The sequence below is a fragment of the Gossypium raimondii genome, chromosome 10 (genome assembly GCF_025698545.1).
Source record: "Gossypium raimondii isolate GPD5lz chromosome 10, ASM2569854v1, whole genome shotgun sequence".
In the NCBI taxonomy this organism is placed as follows: domain Eukaryota; kingdom Viridiplantae; phylum Streptophyta; class Magnoliopsida; order Malvales; family Malvaceae; genus Gossypium; species Gossypium raimondii.
The window spans coordinates 7,736,881-7,759,136 of record NC_068574.1 but is presented as its reverse complement, the minus strand read 5'-3'; the positions used below and the strand labels follow the sequence as shown (position 1 = coordinate 7,759,136).

The window sequence follows — 22,256 nt, the reverse complement described above, 5'->3', positions numbered from 1 at the left end:
TGAGAAATTGAACACACAAATTTAACGTGGAAAAACCCCTCCAAAGAGGATAAAAAACTACGGGGAAAGATAATTTTACTATAATGGCAAAAGAATGAAGAGTACAAAAGATGGGGATAAAACTAAACCCCAAATCCCGAAAACAAAGAACCCTCAAAACGTAAACACAAAATTCTCTAAATGTGTTATGAGTTTTAATCTCTAAATGGGTGTTTTTTCTAAGGTTGTAAAAGACCTTATTTATAGGCTAAATTCATATGTCAAATAATAATAAAATAATCTAAACTAATCAGTGTTTGATTGAAACAAATAAACAGAGTTTAACTAGAAGATTATTTCTTAAATTTGACTGAAAATAGGAGTCATACTTAACAAATCTCCACATTGACTCATATTTCTTCAATGCCATCTTTGCCAAAGCCCGCCACGAGCCTATCTTGAACTATGCAGGGAATTAACTGAGTCGAATCTGTGCTTAGAAATTGGAAGACTTTTAGCTTTTGACTTGTACACTGCCAAATCAAAACTAACCCGGGTCTAATTTTCATGAACACAGTGCCCTAAATTTTCAAAACCTGCATCCAAAAGAGAACCTCTCTTCAACGAAACGGTCATACATTTTTCCCTCCTATGACCAAGTTTCCTCCACTCCAAACGAGTTGACTTCGACTCTGTAACGGACGAGGGACATCCGATTTCACCGGTCACTGTAAAACCTTCCAGAATATAAAGACTGTCAGTTCTTTTACCTTTTAATAAAACAAGAGCTCCACGAGATACTTTAATGTCGCTTGACTCGATGTTGATTCTGCATCCTTTCAAGTTTAAAATACTCAAGGAGATGAGATTCTTTCGTAAATCAGGTAAATACCTGACATCTGAGAGTGTCCTATCGTCCCATCGTGTATCCTAATTTTAACAGTACCAATACCAATTACCTTACTAGATGAATCGTTTCCCATGCGCACAACTCCACCTTCAACCAAACTGTATGTGGAGAACCATTCTCTATTAGGACACATGTGGAAAGAACATCCCGAATCTAAGATCCACTCGGACATGAACTTGGAGTTATCGCTCGTTGACACTAACAAGAAATCATCACCGCTTTCATCGATCAAATTAGCACCAACTACATCTTCCTCGTTACTCTCATCAACTCTTTTATTTCGCAGTTTATAACAATCTGCTTTGACGTGACCTAACTTTTTACAATAGTGACACATTTTGTCTCGTTTCTTTGATGCCATCAAAACGGAAGCTTGCCTATCTGCCTTGCTATCCAAATGAAGCTCATTGTCGAGTTTGTCTCTACTCAACAAATGACCCTTCACATCTTCAAACGCGAGTTTGTCTCTGCCATAAATCAGGATTTCCCTAAAAGACTTGTATGAATGGGGTAAAGACAACAAAATAGCATAGCTTGATCATCATCATCAATATGAACCTCAATGTTCTTTAAATCATTTAAAAGAGTAATGAATTGACTGATGTGATCTCTAAGAAGCTCACCTTCGTTCATGCAAAACGTAAATAGACGTTGTTTCAACACTAAACGATTAGCCAGAGACTTAGTCGCATAAAAAGTTTCTAACCTTTTCCACAAGGCGGATGAGGTCTTCTCCATCAATACCTCCTGCAATACCGTATTCGCGAGGCACAACTAGATTGCAGACAAGGCCTTTTCATCAAGCTCTTCCCATTCTGTTTTATTTAGATTCTCAAGCTTTTTCCCGGTAACAACCTTTTTCAAATCGGATTGAACTAGAATTGCCATCATCCGAACTTGCCACAAATTGAAATTTGTCTTACCATCGAACTTCTCAATTTCAAACCTTGTTGCTGCCATATCTGAATGGGCTGATCTATGAAAATTGAACTAGCTCTGATATCACTTGTTAGGGATCGATCCAATTAAGCAACAAGTAACAAAAATAGCGGAATAAATTGAGAAATTAAACACACAAATTTAACGTGAAAAAGCCCCTTCAAAGAGGATAAAAAATCACTGGCAAAGATAATTTTACTATAATGGCAAAAGAACGAAGAGTACAAAAGATGGAGATAAAACTAAACCCTAAACCCCGAAAATAAAGAACCCTCAAAACGTAAACACAAAATTCTCTAAATTTGTTATGAGTTTTAATCTCTAAATGGGTGTTTTTTCTATAGGCTAAATTCATATGTCAAATAATAATAAAATAATCTAAACTAATCAGTGTTTGATTGAAACAAATAAACAGAGTTTAACTAGAAGACTGAAAATAAGAATCATACTTAACAACCTAGTAAAATTATTAAAAGATCTTTTAAGTTCTTCACGTCAACTTTTTTCATGTCATACGGCATGCCAATCGTCATATCATTATTTTTCTATGTTAACTGCCATATCATTGCTTAGCAACCTAAAGCTTCAACAGAGAACTATATTTTAAAAGATCAATCATAGGCTTGTTATTTAATGCTGGAGATAAAGGGTGCTTGGGGTTGGATTTAGGCTCAATTTTCTTGTTATTGGGCTTTTAAAGTTTCTTGTCCACTTTCAAAACCCAATGAGAAAAAACAAGAGTGAAATTTGATAATATATATATATTTATTTAAAAATAGGCTTATTTGTCATAAAGTCCTTAAAAATGATAAAAAAAAATTAAACTCTTGTATCAAATTCGTACCCAATTAAGCTCCTGTTGTTAACTAAAATAATCAATTAAGTCCTGTTGTTAATGATTTTCATCATTGATCACGTTATTGTTAAAATAAATTAATGGACCAATCAAATGGTGACATATAATAGCTTCGGTTTAATCTAATATTTTTATCATAAAATTATAAAAATTAGATAAAAGTTATAAAAATTAGAAAACATTATTAAAAAATTAAATATTAAAAATATTAAAATTGATATAAACTTATTAAATATTATAAAATATAAAAATATTATAAATATTATAACATATAAAAATTAATAAAATTTATTTAAAATATTTAAAATAAAAATGTATTAGAATTCTTTAAAAATAATAAAAATTGTAAAAAAAATTATAAAAATATATTAAAAGCTTGAATTGGATCGGTTAGCCCAAAATCGACAAGGGTACCGGTTTGGGGAAAGCCATTAGACCGGTTGGCCTGGGAATCGGGCGGTTGAACCTATTTTTTATTCTTTTAATATTTTTATCAAACCAAAATTTCATTATCCGACTATTACCATATGTCAAAATGAAATATTCTAATCAAGGTTTTCAGAATAAGATCAGTGGTTGATTCGATCAGACCACCTATTTGCAGTTCGATTGATCTGTCCAAATCAATTAAATAAAACATTAAAAATAAAAAAAAAATATATTAAAAAAATTGGTTCAACCGTTTGGTTCCCAAGTCAACCAGTCTAATGGATGATATCTTTGTTAATTTTCGTTTGATTAGTCCAACCGGTTGATCCAATCCGATCCAATTCAAGTTTTTTTTTATGTTTTTTTAGTAATTTTTATAAGTTTATATAAATTTTAATATATATATATTTATAATTTTAAAGATTTTTAGAGAATTTTAATACGTTTTATAAAATTTTAAACATATTTTATTATTTTATAATTTATTAGATTATTTTATATTTTTATAATATTTAATATTTGTAAGTTTATATCAATTTTATATATATTTTAAATTTTTAAATTTAATAATTTTTATATTTTTGATTATTTTTATATTTTAATAATTTTGTGATTTTTAATAATTTGTATGATAAAAATATTAGATTAAAAAAAATTAGCTAGTGATACATCTACCAATTTATTTGAACATAATCAATAACGAAAATTATTAATGAGAAAAATTAATTGAATAGAGAAACTTAATGAAGTATGAATATGGTTTGGGTGAAATTAATTAAAGGCCAAAAAAGGAAAGAAAAAAAACAAAAAAGACAAACAGACAGAAATAGAAGTTGACCTCTTACGCTACAACCACTTTCCAAGTCTTTCATTTTAAGCATTCTCTTAGATCCAAAGTTTCACCAACTGAAGTTCCCAGAAATCTTTGCAACAGCTTGAACTGTCACTACCAAAATTTCAGGTTTGTTTTCTTTCTTTTCTTTTTATTCTACTAAATTTTGTTCATTGAATTTGCAAAACCACCCACCTAGCTATAAGCTCGAATCCGATGCTCTTGCTGTAGATCAATGCTTATGTAGTGACTACAACTTCAGTTTTGGTTCGGACGCAGCAAAACTGCTGTATTCTTCGTTTTGTTCTTTGAGAAATTGGGTTTTGATTTTTAATGGTTTCTAGGAAGTGGGTAGCTGAGAAATATTGAGAAAAGAGATTGAATATTGAAAATTTTTAGAACCATGAGGAGTGTATATGTGGCTGTTGTTGTTGTTTGTATAATGTGCGAGATGTTTATCTTAGGGTTGACAAATTATGTTCCAGAAGTGGAGTTTGAGTTTAAAAAAGAATCTTCTATGGAAGTGGAACACAATTATGAAAGAATTGGTGAGGTAAAGAAACATTGTAAATCAGTTCTATCATCAGCTTCTGAATTCAAAGCTGAAGATAATAGGATAGCTGATATAAAAGAGGAGCTCAATTTCGGGTATGGGGATTGGTGGCAGGATGTTGGTGATGCTCCTATTATGCCATTTGATGATAGAGATATCCCTAAGAATTTGTCACAGCCTCCCTCTAATATATCTTCTTTCTGGATCACAAATGTCGATCACAAACATCGGACTAAGAAGTATGTAAGTGTCAGTGGCATTTTGATGTTGGGCATAACACTGGATACTTCATTTGCGGAGAGGCCATACAAGGGTAGTCCTCGATTTCAGATATGGCCTGCTCATACTCAGCTTGCGATTTCATTCGAAGGGATTTATATGGAAAACAAACGGAATGGTGGAGAAAGAGTGATGTGTTTGTTAGGGGATGCAATGTTGCCATCTCGGGAGTCTGACTCGAGCAATCCATGGGAATGGGTGAAGGACTCTGATCAAAACAACAACCAGGTACCCCTTTTGCAAGATGATCAAATATTGCTTGTTCTTCGCTACCCCTTGACACATACTTTGACAAATAAGGTGATACGAGGGGAGTTGAAAAGTTTAAATCCAAAGTCAAATGCTAAGTACTTTGATCAGGTTCACATTTTGGGACAGATGCTCAAGTCGACAAAATATGAATTTGGGTCTGAGAAGATTGTATCCAAGGCATGTGATCCTTATCCATATCGAGATAACTTGATGAGTTCTGGCATCAGTGTTTACAAAGGAGGTAGTTTCTGTGCAATTCTTGAGAAAGTTACTAATAGTGGACCTTTCACTGTTGTGCCAAACTGGAAATGCGACGGCGCAGACGACTACTGTAGTAAGCTGGGTCCTTTTGTATCAGATCAAGAGATTAAAGCCACAAATGGGAGCTTCAAGGATGTCATGCTTTACATGCAGGATGTCAGGTGCAAGCCAACTAGTGGGCATCGAAATGATAGTGTGGCAAGAGTTGCTGCAGTTTTTCGGGCCACTCCTGCATCGGAGGATCAGTATAGAGTGCAATGGAGGTCTGGGCTTAGCAACATGACTCTAGCTGCTGAAGGAATCTGGAATTCTTCCAGCGGGCAGCTTTGCATGGTTGGTTGTCTTGGCATAGTAGATGCAGAAGGGAGTAGCTGTAACTCTCGTATATGTTTGTATGTTCCTCTGTCGTTCTCCTTAAAGCAGCGAAGCATTATTTTTGGGAGTATTTCGAGTATTGATAGAAGTAATAAGCAATACTACCCTTTATCATTTGAAAGGTTAGTGAGGCCCTCAGAGCTGTGGAATTATTTCAGAGTGTCACATCCTTATTATAGTTACTCAAAAATCCAATCAGCTGGTGCAATCCTAGAAAAAAATGAGCCCTTCAGTTTTGGAACTCTTGTCAAGAAATCCTTGCTGCAATTTCCTAAACTAGACGACACTGATGACTTTTTGTCCAGCCTTTCTTTTCTTGCAGAAGATCTGACCCTTCAAATCTCTGCTGTTCCTGATCCTTTTTCAAATTCTCATCCTCCGAGAGTTGATATTCAGATGGATATTTTCTCAATTGGTCCTTTGTTCGGGCGCTATTGGTATTCAAGAAATGTGACAACTGCAGGAGAGACACCTTACCGCACTAAAGCTGAATACACCGAAAAGCAGCTCCTTTTGAATGTATCAGCTCAACTAACCATTATTGGAAAAGATTATAGCAATTTTTCTGTTCTTTTTCTGGAGGGTCTTTATGATCCGCATTTTGGAAGGATGTATCTTGTTGGCTGCAGGGATGTTCGAGCTTCATGGAAGATCTTATCTCAGACCATTGATCTAGAATCGGGGTTGGATTGCTTGATCGAAGTCATAGTGTCTTACCCACCAACTACTGCACGGTGGTTGTTCAACCCAACTGCAAGAATCTCCATATCTAGTCAGAGACCTGAAGATGACCCACTATATTTTGGAATGATTAAGCTTCAGACTCTGCCAATTATGTACAGGAAGCAGAGGGAAGATATTCTCTCTCGGCGGGGTATTGAGGGAATCCTCTGTGTTTTGACTCTTTCATTTGCAGTTGCTTGCATTTCTAGTCAGCTGTTTTACCTCAATCAGGATGTTGATTCCTCTCCTTTTATTTCCCTTGTTATGCTGGGTGTCCAAGCCCTTGGGTATAGTCTTCCTCTTATTACTGGTGCCGAAGCTCTCTTTAAAAGAGAGGCTTCTGATTCTTATGAAATGCAATCTTATGACCTTGAGAAGAGTCAGTGGCTGAATTTGATTGATTACACGGTGAAGCTTCTCGTGCTGGTGATGTTCCTTTTGACTCTGAGGCTCTGCCAGAAGGTGTGGAAATCTCGGATCAGATTACTTTCACGATCCCCACTTGAATCACATCGTGTCCCAAGTGACAAGCGAGTACTTATTGCAACCCTTACCATACATGGCATTGGGTACATAATTGTTCTGATCATTCATGCTGTTAAAACCAGACAGATGCCGCTTCAAACCGATAGGTTTATAGATTCAAGGGGCCGTTCCCGAACACTACGGGAATGGCAAATTGAACTAGAGGAGTATATTGGCCTGGTTCAAGATTTCTTCTTGCTCCCCCAAGTCATTGGTAACTTGATGTGGCAAACCGATTGTAAACCTCTGAGGAAACTCTATTTCATTGGGATTACAGTGGTCAGACTTCTCCCTCATTTATACGACTATATAAGAGCTCCAGTTCCCAATCCTTACTTTGCAGAGGAGTACGAGTTTGTAAATCCGACATTGGACTTCTTCTCAAATTTTGGGGATGTTGCCATTCCCATCACAGCAGTTTTGCTTGCTGCAGTCGCCTATTGTCAGCAAAGGTGGAACTATGATCAGCTTAGCCAGATTCTGACCTTCAGGCAATGTAGGCTTCTTCCTGCAAGATCAAGAGCTTATGAGAGGTTGTCTTCCAAGCCTTTTGAAGCTGAGCTTGCCTCTGATGTTAACCAGAGTACCTCAAATAAGCTAGAGGATGAGGATGATGAAGAATAGTTAAATTCCTTCTCAACATTACTGACAGAAACATGTGTGAATGTGTTTGTTTTCTAAGTATAACATGTTGGCATCTATCCTGCATATTTTAATCAATAGAAATCAAAAACAAATTTCTGAACTTGACCTTGCCTTTATCTTTTGTTTAATATCAGGATATTATTGCTGCACTTCTGAGGGTGTATTTGCAAATTCTACTTGGAGTTGTATCTAACAATAATTAAAATGCTATCCAATATGAAACCTATTATGCTATGATCTATTGTTGATGATATGGTTAATTTTCCCAGGCAGTGAATGTGTTCTATAAAAAATTAATCCATATATATTCTGTTTCTCTGGAAATCTAAACTTGCTTTATGATAGACTGCAATGTGTAAGCCCAAATATCACTTGCCATACTTTGCGAAATCTATCATCAAACATAAAATAAAGCAAACCAGTTTATGGGTTTGGTGGCACTTTTCCATCCAAATTCAAATTAAATAATATAATGCTTTAAAAATATTAATTTTTCTTTTTGTCTTTTTGATATCTAAACTTGACAATTAAACCTATTTTGACAGTCTTTAAACTTGAAAAATATAAAATATAATATTATATCATGTTATTATTTAAAAGAAAAATATAAGTACGAAAGTGAATCTAATTACTTATTTCAGAGATAAAAACTTGCACTAACCCTATTAAATTACTATAACAAATTATATAAAACATGTAACGAATAAGTACAACACAAACACAAAATAAATAAACAAATTAGTTTTCAAATTTAACCACAACAAACTATGCAAATTAAATGAAAAATAACGTAAATATAACATCCATATGGAAATGTGTCAAAATCTACTTAATATTAATTTATATTTAATATAGTCACAATATATTTTCTTTAATCCACAAAGAGATTTAAAAAATTATTATTTATCTTTTTTTAATATTTATTTATACATTTATAGAACACTTGCCAACACCCTGACTCTACTTGTGAAGTTTAAAAACTCCACTAGCACTGTACCAAATATTTCCCCTATATAAAATAGTATAAACACAACCATGATACAAAAATAACATACACATTTTTAAAAAGGAAAATTATTTGATGCAAACTTGGTTAGGAGGTTGATAAGTTAATGATTTAGTAAAATATTAAAAAAAATCTAAGAAGAAACACATGGCAGTTTTCTTAAGTTCCTTGGGAATTAAAAAATACTAAATATTAACCTTTTAAAAAAGTATAATAAAAACAAAAGACAATTCTATAAAGAAAAAGAAAAAAAAGTAATTCTATGCAAAAGTATCATGGAGGTTCTTGTACTAAGAGTTAGATTTTATTTTGCCCCCTATATTCAAAAAATTAGTCATTGTAGGTTAGATCAAAGAGCAAACTGATCATTTCTGTTAAAAGTTTTAAACATTTTTATAGTTAAAAATTAGCATGGTTGACAAAATAATCAGACAATAATACATGGCATGCCAACGTCATGTCTACCTCATTCTGACATATAAAGACCAATTTTTAATAGAAGAAATGAATGGAATTTTTAACGGAAGAATTAATTTGTTATTTAATTTAACATTCAATAACTAATTTGTCTTTTTTTTGGTAGAAGGGTCAAAATGCATTCCAATTCTTAATACAAAGACTTCTATGGTATTTTTACCAACAATCCTCCCATGAAATCACAACTTCTTTATTCTCCTATGAATACACAATATGATAATCAAACCAAATAGATATAAATAATACTGGATTATACCACACCTATGATGGGAATAAAAAACTATATAATAACAAAAATTAAATGTGACTTTAGTTGAAATGACAGTTAAATTTATAAATATAACGAGATCTTCGCATAATAAAGATATCACTAAGTAACTAAAATTCGATTAAGCCAAAACATTTTAAAAGAAATTATAACCATAATTTCATATAACATTTATAAATTTTGTAAGTTAAAAAAACCTATCGAAATACAACTTAAACTTTCAATGGTCTAATAGCATCAACAATCTAAAAATTTGAAACTTTTTGAAAATTTTAAAGAAATGTAATAATATCTAAAATCACCACACCCTCCACTTCCCATGACTAAGACTAAAGTCAAAGTTACTCAGTAAGCAACCGACATTTCCTTTGGTTGGGTTAAGTCGGAATACAGAAAAAATATTTAGTTAAAAATACAGAAGTGCAAACTTTATAGGCAATCTGTAATAAAATAATTCAAAAACATATTTCGTGTCAAAACTATAATAAATACAAATTAATAGTTTCTAAATATATCAATGGATAAAAATCAACTCCTTTTTACAGCTATGTTCACCCTTAATCCCGGTAACGAATGTCAAAAATCACAATTAACTTTAGTAACAATAATGCAAAACAAAAACCACAATTAACCCCAATGGCATGGTTGAAACCAGTTCTAAGCACAAAATACATGGCCAACATTTAACCCTATTGATAGGGCTAGAAAATATCATATTAATACTTGTAATGTTGTAAACGTATATAAAATATATTCTTATACAAAAACAATTAAAATAAAATTTCGATAAATTTTAAACTTCATGAGTATTTAGCTTACTTGAAACCATTCAAACTCAAAATTTATTTGATATTTCGACAATGTAAAAAATGAATTTAAAAATTAAATACAGTACTAAAACTTTGAATTTATTTTCTTAAAATTGGTTACCGAAATCATAAGTTTTGAAAACCAAAACATTGAAAGTCATCACAATCTATCTAGATTTTCTAGGTTATAAACTTAAAATTTTATATGTTTTAAATGCTTCCATTTAAAAATTGTTGAGTAAATTAAAATATAAAAGAAGAACATTATCCTCAAAATAAAATTTTTTCTTTATAAAACATAAATATTTTTAATAATTTTATAATTGAGTTGTGCAGGCTAATTAAATTTATTAGAGAAGGGTGGGGTTTGAGTTTCTTTTAATAAGTTAAAATGCTCAAAGAACCCAAATTTTAGGGTTATTTACGAGGTCAAACTTTTTAAAATGATTATATAAAGGTCGTAGATTAAAAGTTAAGTTAGAATAAAATACATAACAACTGAATCATATGTTACTTCAAAAGGAAGAAAAAATATAAATATAAATTGAAACTTGATATACTACATTAGAAAAACTCTTATTTAAACACTTTCGAAAAAATGATAATTATTTGAACACTTTAAAAAATTTAGCTTTCATTTAATTACTTTCGTAAAAATTCGATTATTATATAATTAGTTTATAATGTTAGATGAAGGATGAGTGGGATTTGGGTGCATTTGATAGAATCCTAAAAGTTAAATGTTTAAATTAAAAGGGTTGGCAATTCCCAAACAATAACGAGGAGGACGGTTAAGTTAGATGAATTCCCTTGCAAGAAGGCATTGTCGGTATCATCATCCATTTTAAGGACTAATGTTCAAATCCTATTTTTATTATTCCTCTTTATGCATAAAAATAAATAAATATAGATATGTTAAAAAATATTTATATTAAATAAGATTACAAAATGGGAAAAAAATGCAAAAATGAAAAAGAAAATATAAATTATGAAGAGTTCCATTTAATTTGCAAGATGGAAGTTGGGAAGTAGCATTAATTGGGAGGAAAATAAAAAGTAAAGAAAATGGCGTGGTTGTGTTTTCCATTAATTTCCTACCTTTTCTTGTGTTTTTTTTTTTCTTAATGTTCATATTGATACGACCACCTGCTCACGTGACTTATAAGGCCGTTTGAAAAGGTATGTAAAAGCTAAGGATAAATTAACATTTAAATCTATCTCTCTTTATCTATAATCATGGCAAAATAAGCCTGAAAATTCGTTTACGTCAATCTCATCTTGTAACGATTTGAATATGCAAAAATATGAATTTAAGAGAGCCCGAGCCTAAAATCGACTTGAGCCCAAGCTCGAGAGAGATCTAATCTAAAACCCCAAAAGTCTGAATTTGTAACAAATTAACATCAATAATTAGGTTAAAATATGCCATAAGTCTTTGTACTCCTCACAAATTTAAAATTTAGTCACTATATTTTTATTTCCAATAATTTAGTCTAATACTTTTCGATTTCAAAATTCAAGTCTAATTGTTGATATTTTGAAATAAATAAAAATACTCATTTGTAAGTCATGCAACTAAAAAGTGACGTTATAATAAACTTAAATTGAACAAAATAAATTTAACGATTGAACTTGAATTTTGAAATCGAAAAGCAAGACTAAATTCCTAAAAAAAGTACAAGGACTAAATTCTAAATTTACAAAAGATAGGGACTTCTAGGATATTTTAACCTAATAATTAATCTAATTATATGATGATATTTAAAATAAAAATGATAACTATTAAATTTATGAAAATATATTTTAAATATTATATAATTATATTTAGATTTATAATTAACAATAAATCTTTTATGTTAAATTTTAAAATGAATATAAAATAAATTTTAATGCAATTATTATATATGCATAATAAGTATTCAGAGTTGCAAAATTTAATTTTAATTATTACATAAAATATATAATGATCCAATATATTAATTTAATATATGAAATCAAATTTACTTACCAAATTTGTTAAACTTTGGGTTAATGAAAATTTAAAATTTGTATATATTTATTGTACCCATAATTCATATGAAAAATATCATGAAACCCTCTTAAAATAATATTTCTTGTTAAATTGAGATATTTTGATGAATATTAAATTATTTGAATTATGAAACTGATCAAATAACACGACTTTTGTATTCATTTTAGTAGCCTCTAAAACCGTTATAACAAAACAAAATGGGGTATACAAGGGTACATGGACAATTTTTATTAATTACTGATAATCATTATGATTTTTAATATTTTTTATTTTAAATAATTTGTTACAGCTTCTTAAAAATTTTATAATTTTTTATGATATCTTGAGGGACATCTAGAATGAACTAGACAAATAAATGTCTATATTCAAATAAACTTGGAAGTTTATTTGTCCAGTTTCATTCTACGTGTATTTTTTAATTTCTTTCCTTATAATTTTTAGGATACTAGTTTTTTTAATGTATATGGTATGTGGCATGCCACATGTTAGCTTCTAATTGATTTTGTCAATTGCATGTGTCTATTAACAATTAAATTGATCAATGACGGTTTTCATTATCGAAGGGCGTAGTTGAATCTTTTATGAATTTAATTGATTTTTTTAAAAATTCTAAATTTTTTAACTCTTAAGACTAAATATAATAAATATATTTTAATATTTAAAATTTAATAATAAAATAAAAATATTTAAATGTGAACTTAGTAACATAATAGATAATAAAGATTATTTTGTCAATTTAAAATTTTACCGAAATTCAAATTTGTGCCTTATATAAATTCTAGATAATAATTCAAATAAATAAAAATTATATATGTATCATATAACCATAAATGTTACCTACAAATAAACAAAAAAATATTGCATAAAAGTTGATATACATATCATATAATAATATTAATTATGTTTATAAAATTATTATATCTTATATTTTTAGTTATGTTATATACAATTTTCTATTAAAATAATATATATAATATTTTATCTATAAGAAGTGAATTTGTATGTGTTATCGTAATGTTAAAGTAAAAGTAATTATTAGGTTTGAAATATAATTTATAAAACATCAAAATTATTTGAATCTATTCAAGTCCACCCGCCCAACTTGAACCTCTGTTGAATCCGGAACAATTAGAGTTTGAAAAAAAATCTAAATTTGAAAAGACTTGAATCTGGAAACCCTAAGCTTGGAAAGAATCTGAGCCTGAGAACATTCGAGTCCGAGCTAGTCCAAACTCGAAATAATTTGAATCTGAAGACAATCTAGTCCAAATCTATATGAGCTAAAATATAATATTTCACTTGTTAAAAATCCTAATTAATTATTCATTTGAGTGGATTTTAAAATAAAATAAAATATTAATTATACTTTTATTTTTATTAATAAAATTTATTTTATATATTATCTATGGAAATTTTAAATTTCGAATGGCAAATACCACTTTAGAACAAGTGACTGTATAACTTTATTTTGGGCATCCATGGTACAAAAGAATTTGACCTTTTATTTTGGGTAAAATTTTAAAAAGTCCCTCAAATATATTGCTTTGTTTAAATAAGTATTTATATATTTTCAAGTAAAAGGTTAATTTATGTTAAGATGAGTTTGGAGTTTGTTTGAGTGCAGATTAAATGTTAGGACTTCTTTAAGTATTGAGTTAAAGACTAAAGGTTTATTACAAGACAAAAGTCTTATATAAAAATTAAGAATATTTATTTTGAATAAAATAGTTCCTCTTATTTTCAATTTGAAGATAAATGTTGGAAAAAGACAAGATCGCATATCTACACAACTATTACTATATACATATATATAAAACAGGAAGACATTCCTCATTCCTATTTTTGATTATACAATAATCATCAGCTTTAGTATTTAATATCGAGAGGAATTAAAAGGTCCTTTTACGTTTTTAATTTTTTTTATTTTAAACAAAAGACTGATATAAAGTTTAAAAAATTATAAACATTAGATTACAGCTAGCCATACTAACTTATTTTGGTTTCTACAAGTAACAATAAATGTTAAAAATGAACCATCGAGTGGTGGCAAGGAGATGAGTCAAAGATGGGCGGTTCTTCAGTTTCCACACGCGACAGACCACCCATGGACTTTCACAAGTTTTTTTTGGGAAAACTCCTTGTTTTATGAAGAAAACAAAACTAACAGACTTTATAATACTGTGATTCTACGTTATTTTTATTATTTTAATGACAAATCATATTTTTCTAAATTTCATAATTTTATTCAATCTCTTCCTCTTGGATATATATATATATAGCAAGAACTAACAAATTTTTTTGACAACATACATCCTGTTTCTGTTTTCAAAGTTGTAGTGTTTTTCCTCAATTTAAATTCTCTCTTTTTTCTTGGTTTTATACATGGAAACTAAAACTACATTCTTTTTGCTTTGATTTGAGCTCCTGCAACGTGAAAGTTTTTGATAAGTTTTGGGGGGTGTTAGCGTATTTTGGTAATGCAGGGTGCTGATATTTATAGAGCTAGTGGTAGTTTACGGAGGAGTCCTTCGGCATGGAGAAACAATGATCTGGAGGTATTTTCAAGGTCTTCTCGAGAAGAGGATGATGAAGAAGCTTTAAAGTGGGCAGCACTTGAGAAACTACCTACTGTTTCTCGTCTCAGGAAAGGTATATTGACTAGTTCTGAAGGTGGTGCCAGTGAAATCAATATTCATGACCTTGGGTGGGTAGAACGGAAGGCTTTGCTTGAGCGGTTGGTTAAAGTAGCAGAGGAAGATAATGAGAAGTTCTTGTTGAAGCTCAAGAACCGTGTAGCTAGGTATACAACTTTTTCTTTTTAACGTTTGGTTACTAGGAAAATGCAATGGAAAGAATTAAAGATCCAGTCTCATGTAATGATAACGGTATGAAATGAGTCCTTTTTTTTCAGGGTTGGCATTGATTTTCCCACAATTGAAGTCCGGTTTGAACATCTAAATATTGAAGCTCAAGCTTTTGTTGGGACCAATGCTTTGCCAACAATTCTTAATTTCATTACTAGTTTATTTGAGGTAGCAACCTGGAAAGACACTCTTTACTTTTTACCATTTAAGAGTTCTGTTTTCTTAGTATCATTTCTCAAGTTTCACTTTGTATTGTAAATTACAGGGTTTCTTGATTGATATGGGTATTCTTTCTAGTAGAAAGAAAAAGCTGACCATCCTCAATGATGTCAGTGGCATCATTAAGCCGAGCAGGTAACAATGGTGATATTATTTTTTATTTTTATTATGAAATTAAAAGTTGTGGCGATTCTAGATTTACTCTGTCATTGTTCTCATGTACTTATTACAGGTTGACATTGCTTTTGGGTCCTCCAAGTTCTGGGAAGACCACTCTTTTGTTAGCTTTGGCTGGAAAACTTGATCCTGCTCTCAAGGTGCTTGCCTTTTGCCTTTTGCGTCAACTTCTTTGTCATTGTTTTGATATCTAATTTGATAGTGGAGTTCTTTCGCAGTGTTCGGGGAAAGTGACATATAATGGGCATGGCTTGGATGAGTTTGTGCCACAGAGAACAGTTGCCTATATCAGTCAACATGATCTTCACATTGGAGAAATGACTGTGAGGGAAACTTTGGCCTTTTCTGCAAGATGTCAAGGGGTTGGAGACCGCTATGGTAAGTTTGATTTCCAACACTTTTGTTCTTTTTCCCGCTATTGGAACAATATGAATGTTGTTTTTTTAAACCTTTAAAGCTTGAAAATTTGTTGTTTTGGGGGTTTACAGAGCTGTTAGCGGAGTTGTCAAGAAGAGAGAAACAAGCGAACATTAAACCTGATCCTGATATGGATGTTTACATGAAGGTAAGAACTAAATTAAGATATGGATTGACATTTTCATTCATGACAACAGGAAAGAGTTGATTGATAATCAGATTTGGGATTTAAATTAAGACTGAATCTGTATGACAAGGATTTCCATATATTTGAGAGAACCATGTATTCTTCATCATTTACTTGTCTTTTCTAATATTTCAGGCAGTAGCAACAGAAGGTCAGGAAGCAAATGTAATCACAGATTATGTTCTAAAGGCAAGAGTTATAAAAATTTGAAGTATATTGAAAGACTTGCAAGAAGCACTGTTATAGATGAAAATTTCGTTACTTATTGAGTACTTTGCTATAAATTTTGTAGGTTTTAGGACTAGAAGTATGTGCAGACATTATGGTGGGAGATGAAATGTTAAGGGGTATCTCTGGAGGACAGAGGAAGCGTGTCACAACTGGTAAGTCATGATATCAATTAATCCATTCATTCGATATGTAAATTTCTCTAAACTTTTTATCATGAAATTTGAATCTGTTAACCCATTTAGGTGAAATGCTGGTTGGACCAGCAAAGGTACTGTTTATGGATGAGATATCTACTGGTCTGGACAGCTCCACAACTTTCCAAATTGTGAACTCCCTCAAGCAAACTGTTCACATCCTTAATGGAACTGCAATCATCTCTCTTCTCCAACCAGCTCCAGAGACTTATAATCTTTTTGATGACATCATTCTCCTTTCTGATGGCCAGATAGTATATCAGGGTCCTCGTGAACATGTGTTGAGCTTCTTTGAATCTATGGGCTTCAAGTGTCCGGAGAGAAAAGGAGTGGCTGACTTCTTGCAAGAAGTAAGTTTTGATGGAGGTTTTGATCCTTTTTTCCCATTGGGACCAAGTTGTTCTTCTATCGCATTTACCTCGACTTTTGTTCATTCGCAGGTTACATCAAGGAAAGATCAACAACAGTATTGGGTACATAAAGATCAACCTTATAGGTTTGTCACAGCCAACGAATTCTCTGAGGCATTCCAATCATTTCATGTGGGAAAGGAACTTAGAGATGAACTTGGTGTTCCATATGAAAAAACAAAGAGCCACCCAGCTGCTTTGACGACCAAAAAGTATGGTGTTGGAAGGAAAGAGTTGCTCAAAGCTTGCATCTCAAGGGAATATCTGCTGATGAAGAGAAACTCTTTCGTGTACATTTTCAAGTTTATACAAGTATGTACTAATGAAACTCGATTCTTGTACTACAATTATCAAGGTTTAAACAACGACTCTTTAACTTTATTTTCTTTGTGCTACCAGCTAACAATAATGGCATTCATTACTATGACGCTCTTCCTGAGGACTGAGATGAGAAATGATTCAATTGAAGGGGGAGGAATCTATATGGGGGCCTTGTTTTTTGGCTTGATCGCAATCATGTTTAATGGGATGTCTGAGATTTCTATGACCATTGCTAAGCTTCCTGTCTTTTTCAAGCAGAGAGACCTCCTATTCTTTCCTTCTTGGGCATATGCTTTACCAACATGTATACTCAAGATCCCCATCTCATTTCTAGAAGTTTCCTTATGGGTGTTTCTTACCTACTATGTCATTGGATTTGATCCGAATGTTGAAAGGTAAAGAAAATGAATTGACAATAAAAATATCGAGAACTTGACTAGTACCATTTATAGTATAGTTGCTTGTTTATTAGCTCTGATCTAAATTTATGTGAAAGTGATTTGTCTGGCACAGGTTGTTTAGGCAATACCTCATCCTTGTTCTGGTGACCCAAATGTCTTCAGGATTGTTCCGATTTATTGCTGCAGCTGGTAGAAACATGGTTGTCGCTAACACTTTCGGAGCTTTTGCTTTGCTCATACTTTTTGCATTAGGTGGCTTTGTCCTATCACGAGGTACATATGAGAAGTCCTAAAAATAGCTCAAAAGATTGAACTTTTGATGGAAAATGGAATTTGTAATTGATTTTCTTTGTTCAATGTCACAATGTCACAGATGATATAAAGAAATGGTGGATATGGGGCTACTGGATTTCCCCTATGATGTATGGACAAAATGCATTGATGGTTAATGAATTCCTTGGAAACCAATGGAGAAGAGTAATGCTTTGAATTTGTAATGTCTACTGATTTCTGAATATTATCTCCTAATAATCTAATGATATTTTATGTCTTCTTTCATATTGAAGATTCTTCCGGGCTCAAATGAACCACTTGGAATTACAATTTTAAAGTCTAGGGGTTTCTTCCAAGATCCACGGTGGTATTGGTTCGGAGTAGGGGGATTGCTTGGATTCATAGTATTGTTCAACTTCTTTTATACTATGGCGCTTGCCTATTTAAAGCGTGAGTATAGCTTTATTGGCAGCTACTTATAGTCTTAAGAACTTATATTTCTTTCAAATTGAGTGTTATTTTCTTACTCGTTTTTGCAAATAAATATGCAGCTTTTGAGAAGATTCAGGCTGTAATATCAGAAGAACTCGAAGAAAAAGAGCAAGCTGAAAGTAGCTCAGGTGGTGTAACTAGTTCAAGTATTAGAGCTCATTTAGTTTTTACATCCTTGTGTTTGTGTACAAGTTGATGTGTATGTTCTAAATATAATCGAAATGCAGAGGTTCAAGATGACACTAAAACAAGCATCTCATCCAAGTCATCGTCTATGGATGAAGTAACCACTGGGAACAAGAAAAAAGGAATGGTTCTTCCATTTGAACCACATTCCATCACATTTGATGACATTATCTATTCAGTTGATATGCCACAGGTAAGATAAAGTTCCAATGTATGAATATCATATATTTGTTCAGTTTATGTCCTAATAAGAGAGCGTATTTGATTGGATTGAAACTATACAGGAAATAAAAGAACAAGGTGTCAATGAAGATAAATTGGTGCTATTAAAGGGTGTTAGTGGTTCTTTTAGACCAGGAGTTCTCACAGCTCTCATGGGTGTTAGTGGCGCTGGCAAAACCACTCTGATGGATGTGCTTGCTGGCAGAAAAACTAGTGGTTATATCGAGGGGAACATCACTGTTTCAGGTTTTCCAAAGAAGCAAGAAACATTTGCTCGAGTATCTGGATATTGCGAGCAAAATGACATTCACTCTCCTCATGTCACTGTGTATGAATCCTTGCTCTATTCTGCTTGGCTTCGACTACCGGAAAAGGTCAACGCTGAAACCAGAAAGGTTGGCATTCATTGCATCCTAAGCCTTTTCAAGTCTCTTTCTCTACTTTGTTACAAGTTAGAGGTTTTTACTGAGGCAATAACACATTAATGATCCTAAGAGCAGAGGCAAACGAAATAACGCTTTTTCCTAATGATCACCGTGGCTTGAATTATATTGATGTTTTATTTCACCTTGTGTTATTAGATGTTTATAGATGAAGTCATGGATCTTGTGGAACTGAATCCATTAAGGCAAGCACAAGTCGGTTTGCCTGGTGTAAATGGTTTGTCAACCGAGCAGAGGAAAAGGCTTACTATAGCTGTTGAGCTTGTGGCTAACCCCTCTATCATCTTCATGGATGAGCCAACTTCAGGGCTTGATGCAAGAGCTGCTGCAATTGTTATGAGGACAGTTAGGAACACAGTGGACACTGGAAGAACAGTTGTCTGCACCATTCATCAACCGAGTATCGACATATTTGAAGCATTTGATGAGGTGAGAAGTGAGAACTATGAAATATTAGTTTGAAAATAAGTTGGTTCTTTGCTTAATTGTATTACTGAAAAAACATGCCATTGCAGCTATTCCTTATGAAGCGGGGAGGACAAGAGATATATGTGGGGCCATTAGGATACCATTCCAAACATCTTATTGATTATTTTGAGGTGAGATAAAATGAAATACCAAAAATTACAAAGTTTGTTAACGTATTCATTTCCCTGTTCATATGTACTATATCTATAACATGATATATGTTCACCTACTTCAGGGAATTCAAGGAGTTAGCAAAATCAAAGATGGCTACAATCCAGCAACATGGATGTTAGAAGTTAGCACGACAGCACAGGAATTAGCTTTAGGTGTTGATTTTGCTGATATCTACAAAAAGTCAGAGTTATACAAGTAATAATCAACACTGCAATAATCTGTTTACTTTAACTCAAACATAAGATTATATGAGCTTGAATTTAAAACTGATGAATGTCAATTGTTTAGGAGAAACAAAACTCTTATTAAAGATTTAAGCAGACCGGCTCCTGGTTCAAAGGAACTCTATTTTCCAACTCAGTTCTCTCAGCCATTCTTGACTCAGTGTGCCGCTTGCTTATGGAAGCAACGGTGGTCATATTGGCGCAACCCCGCTTATACTGCTGTGAGATTACTTTTTACTACTGTCATAGCATTGATGTTTGGGACACTGTTCTGGGACCTCGGCACTAAAACGTAAGCTATAACAAGCAAGTATAAATGCTCAGCTTCATCATTGGACTTTTATCATATTCATATATCTATTGACACGTTGTAAATTTACAGGAAAAAAAGGCAAGATCTGGCCAATGCAATGGGTTCAATGTATGCTGCTGTTCTTTTCCTTGGCATCCAAAATGCTGCATCCGTGCAGCCCGTGGTGGCTGTTGAAAGGACAGTCTTTTATAGAGAAAAAGCTGCTGGAATGTATTCTGCCATGCCATATGCAATTGCCCAGGTAAGTCTTTTTCCTTTTTTCGTTGAAGAGTTCACTCTGGAAAGAGAATTGTTTAAAAATAGGTGCATTAGAATTGACTTTCACATCTTGCAACTGCAGGTCTTAATCGAGATACCTTATATTTTTGTTCAAGCTGTTGTGTATGGCCTTATAGTGTATGTGATGATTGGGTTCGAATGGACTGCTGCCAAGTTCTTGTGGTATCTCTTCTTCATGTACTTCACCTTATTGTACTTCACCTTCTATGGAATGATGGCAGTGGCTGTCACTCCAAATCACCACATTGCAGGCATAGTTTCCTCAGCATTCTATGGAATATGGAATGTCTTCTCTGGATTCATCATCCCACGCCCGGTAAGTGTTGTTTTCTCAAGTTCTTAATATATTCACTCATTTTCCGGATAACTAACTTTTTCCCCACTCCTTAATTTATAGAGAATTCCTATATGGTGGAGATGGTACTATTACATTTGCCCGGTATCTTGGACCTTGTATGGTTTGGTTGTTTCACAATTTGGAGATATTCAGGATGTCCTTGAGAATGGTGAGACAGTCGAGCAATACTTGAGAAATTATTTGGGTTTCAAACATGAATTCATTGGAATTGTAGCAGTTATAATTATTGCTTTCGCAATACTCTTTGGTGCAATCTTCACTGTCTCCATAAGGTTGTTTAATTTCCAAATACGCTAGAGTTTTCTTTCAATCTTTCTAGTGTTTAGCAGATCCATCTTTATAGTGCTAAGATATTAGAAAAGAAGCATGTCTACACATATTTTTCATTACAACCTACAATTTCTTACTTCCATTGTGACATATGTATACCATCAATCCATGATTAAAAGTTCTTTTGTTTTTATTTAACAAATCCAATGCAGTCTATTTTTTTTTCATTTCTGTATTTGTAAATGATAAAAGAAGCAACTTCATGGCTGAAGGTTTTTTTTTATTGCTATGAGAACTCGTCTTGTTCAATTATGATCAAATCCAAATTTATCGGTAAACCTTTGATTAAAGGTTTCAAAAAAAAAAAAAAATCAAACTAAAAAATATTCGAATCCAAAAAGTTGAATTTGACTCCAATTCCGAGGTCAGTTGATTTTATAATTTATTGATTTTATAATAATTTATACTTAAATAATTATATTGATGAAAATTTTAAATGAATTTAAAATAAATTTTGTACTTGTTAATTATTTGACCAAATATTCATCATAATGTTCACTTTTCAATCTGATAATTGTGTATTTATTAATTGGTATTATTTATAAAATTATGCTACACCCAAAATAAATTATTTAACAAATATATTTATATATAAAAAATGAGACTTTATTTTAAATGAGAAAGTAGAAATATTAAAACTAATATCAACATTTGATAAGAATATTATATTGTAAATATAATAGTTTGGGTTGAACCCCAAACAATTTATTTTCCATCACAATTATCCAAAAAAAAAAAAGAGGTCAAAATTAAAATTATATCTTCTTTAATGGACTTATTATTGATGAAGTTGGATAGAAAGTGAGATGATTATAAAAAGCTTAATAGAAAAATAATATTACAAAATAAAAAGCAATCTCAACCGACAATTAACATCAACTGTAGAACAGGTTCAAGAGATCTTGCATTCAAAGACTTGGTCT

At 32.0% G+C, this 22,256-nt stretch overlaps 2 protein-coding genes across 2 annotated transcripts; both read left to right on the top strand.

Annotated features, from left to right (window-relative positions):
* Positions 1–3,924: 3,924 nt before the first annotated feature.
* LOC105777141 (uncharacterized) lies at positions 3,925–7,658 on the top strand. Its single transcript, XM_012600225.2, has 2 exons — positions 3,925–4,074; positions 4,177–7,658. The coding sequence occupies exon 2, from the start codon at positions 4,349–4,351 to the stop codon at positions 7,535–7,537; it is 3,189 nt and encodes a 1,062-aa protein (XP_012455679.1). The 5' UTR covers positions 3,925–4,074; positions 4,177–4,348; the 3' UTR covers positions 7,538–7,658.
* A 6,549-nt stretch (positions 7,659–14,207) lies between these two features.
* LOC105778108 (pleiotropic drug resistance protein 1) lies at positions 14,208–21,466 on the top strand. Its single transcript, XM_052621616.1, has 24 exons — positions 14,208–14,950; positions 15,062–15,182; positions 15,280–15,368; positions 15,466–15,550; positions 15,629–15,788; positions 15,899–15,975; positions 16,150–16,203; positions 16,307–16,397; positions 16,488–16,789; positions 16,880–17,161; positions 17,249–17,565; positions 17,684–17,844; positions 17,945–18,048; positions 18,138–18,294; positions 18,396–18,467; positions 18,564–18,715; positions 18,807–19,139; positions 19,326–19,616; positions 19,703–19,786; positions 19,891–20,024; positions 20,118–20,345; positions 20,436–20,607; positions 20,707–20,961; positions 21,043–21,466. Exons 1-24 carry the CDS (start codon positions 14,628–14,630, stop codon positions 21,298–21,300), a joined length of 4,302 nt encoding a protein of 1,433 aa, XP_052477576.1. The 5' UTR covers positions 14,208–14,627; the 3' UTR covers positions 21,301–21,466.
* The last annotated feature ends 790 nt before the right edge of the window (positions 21,467–22,256 follow it).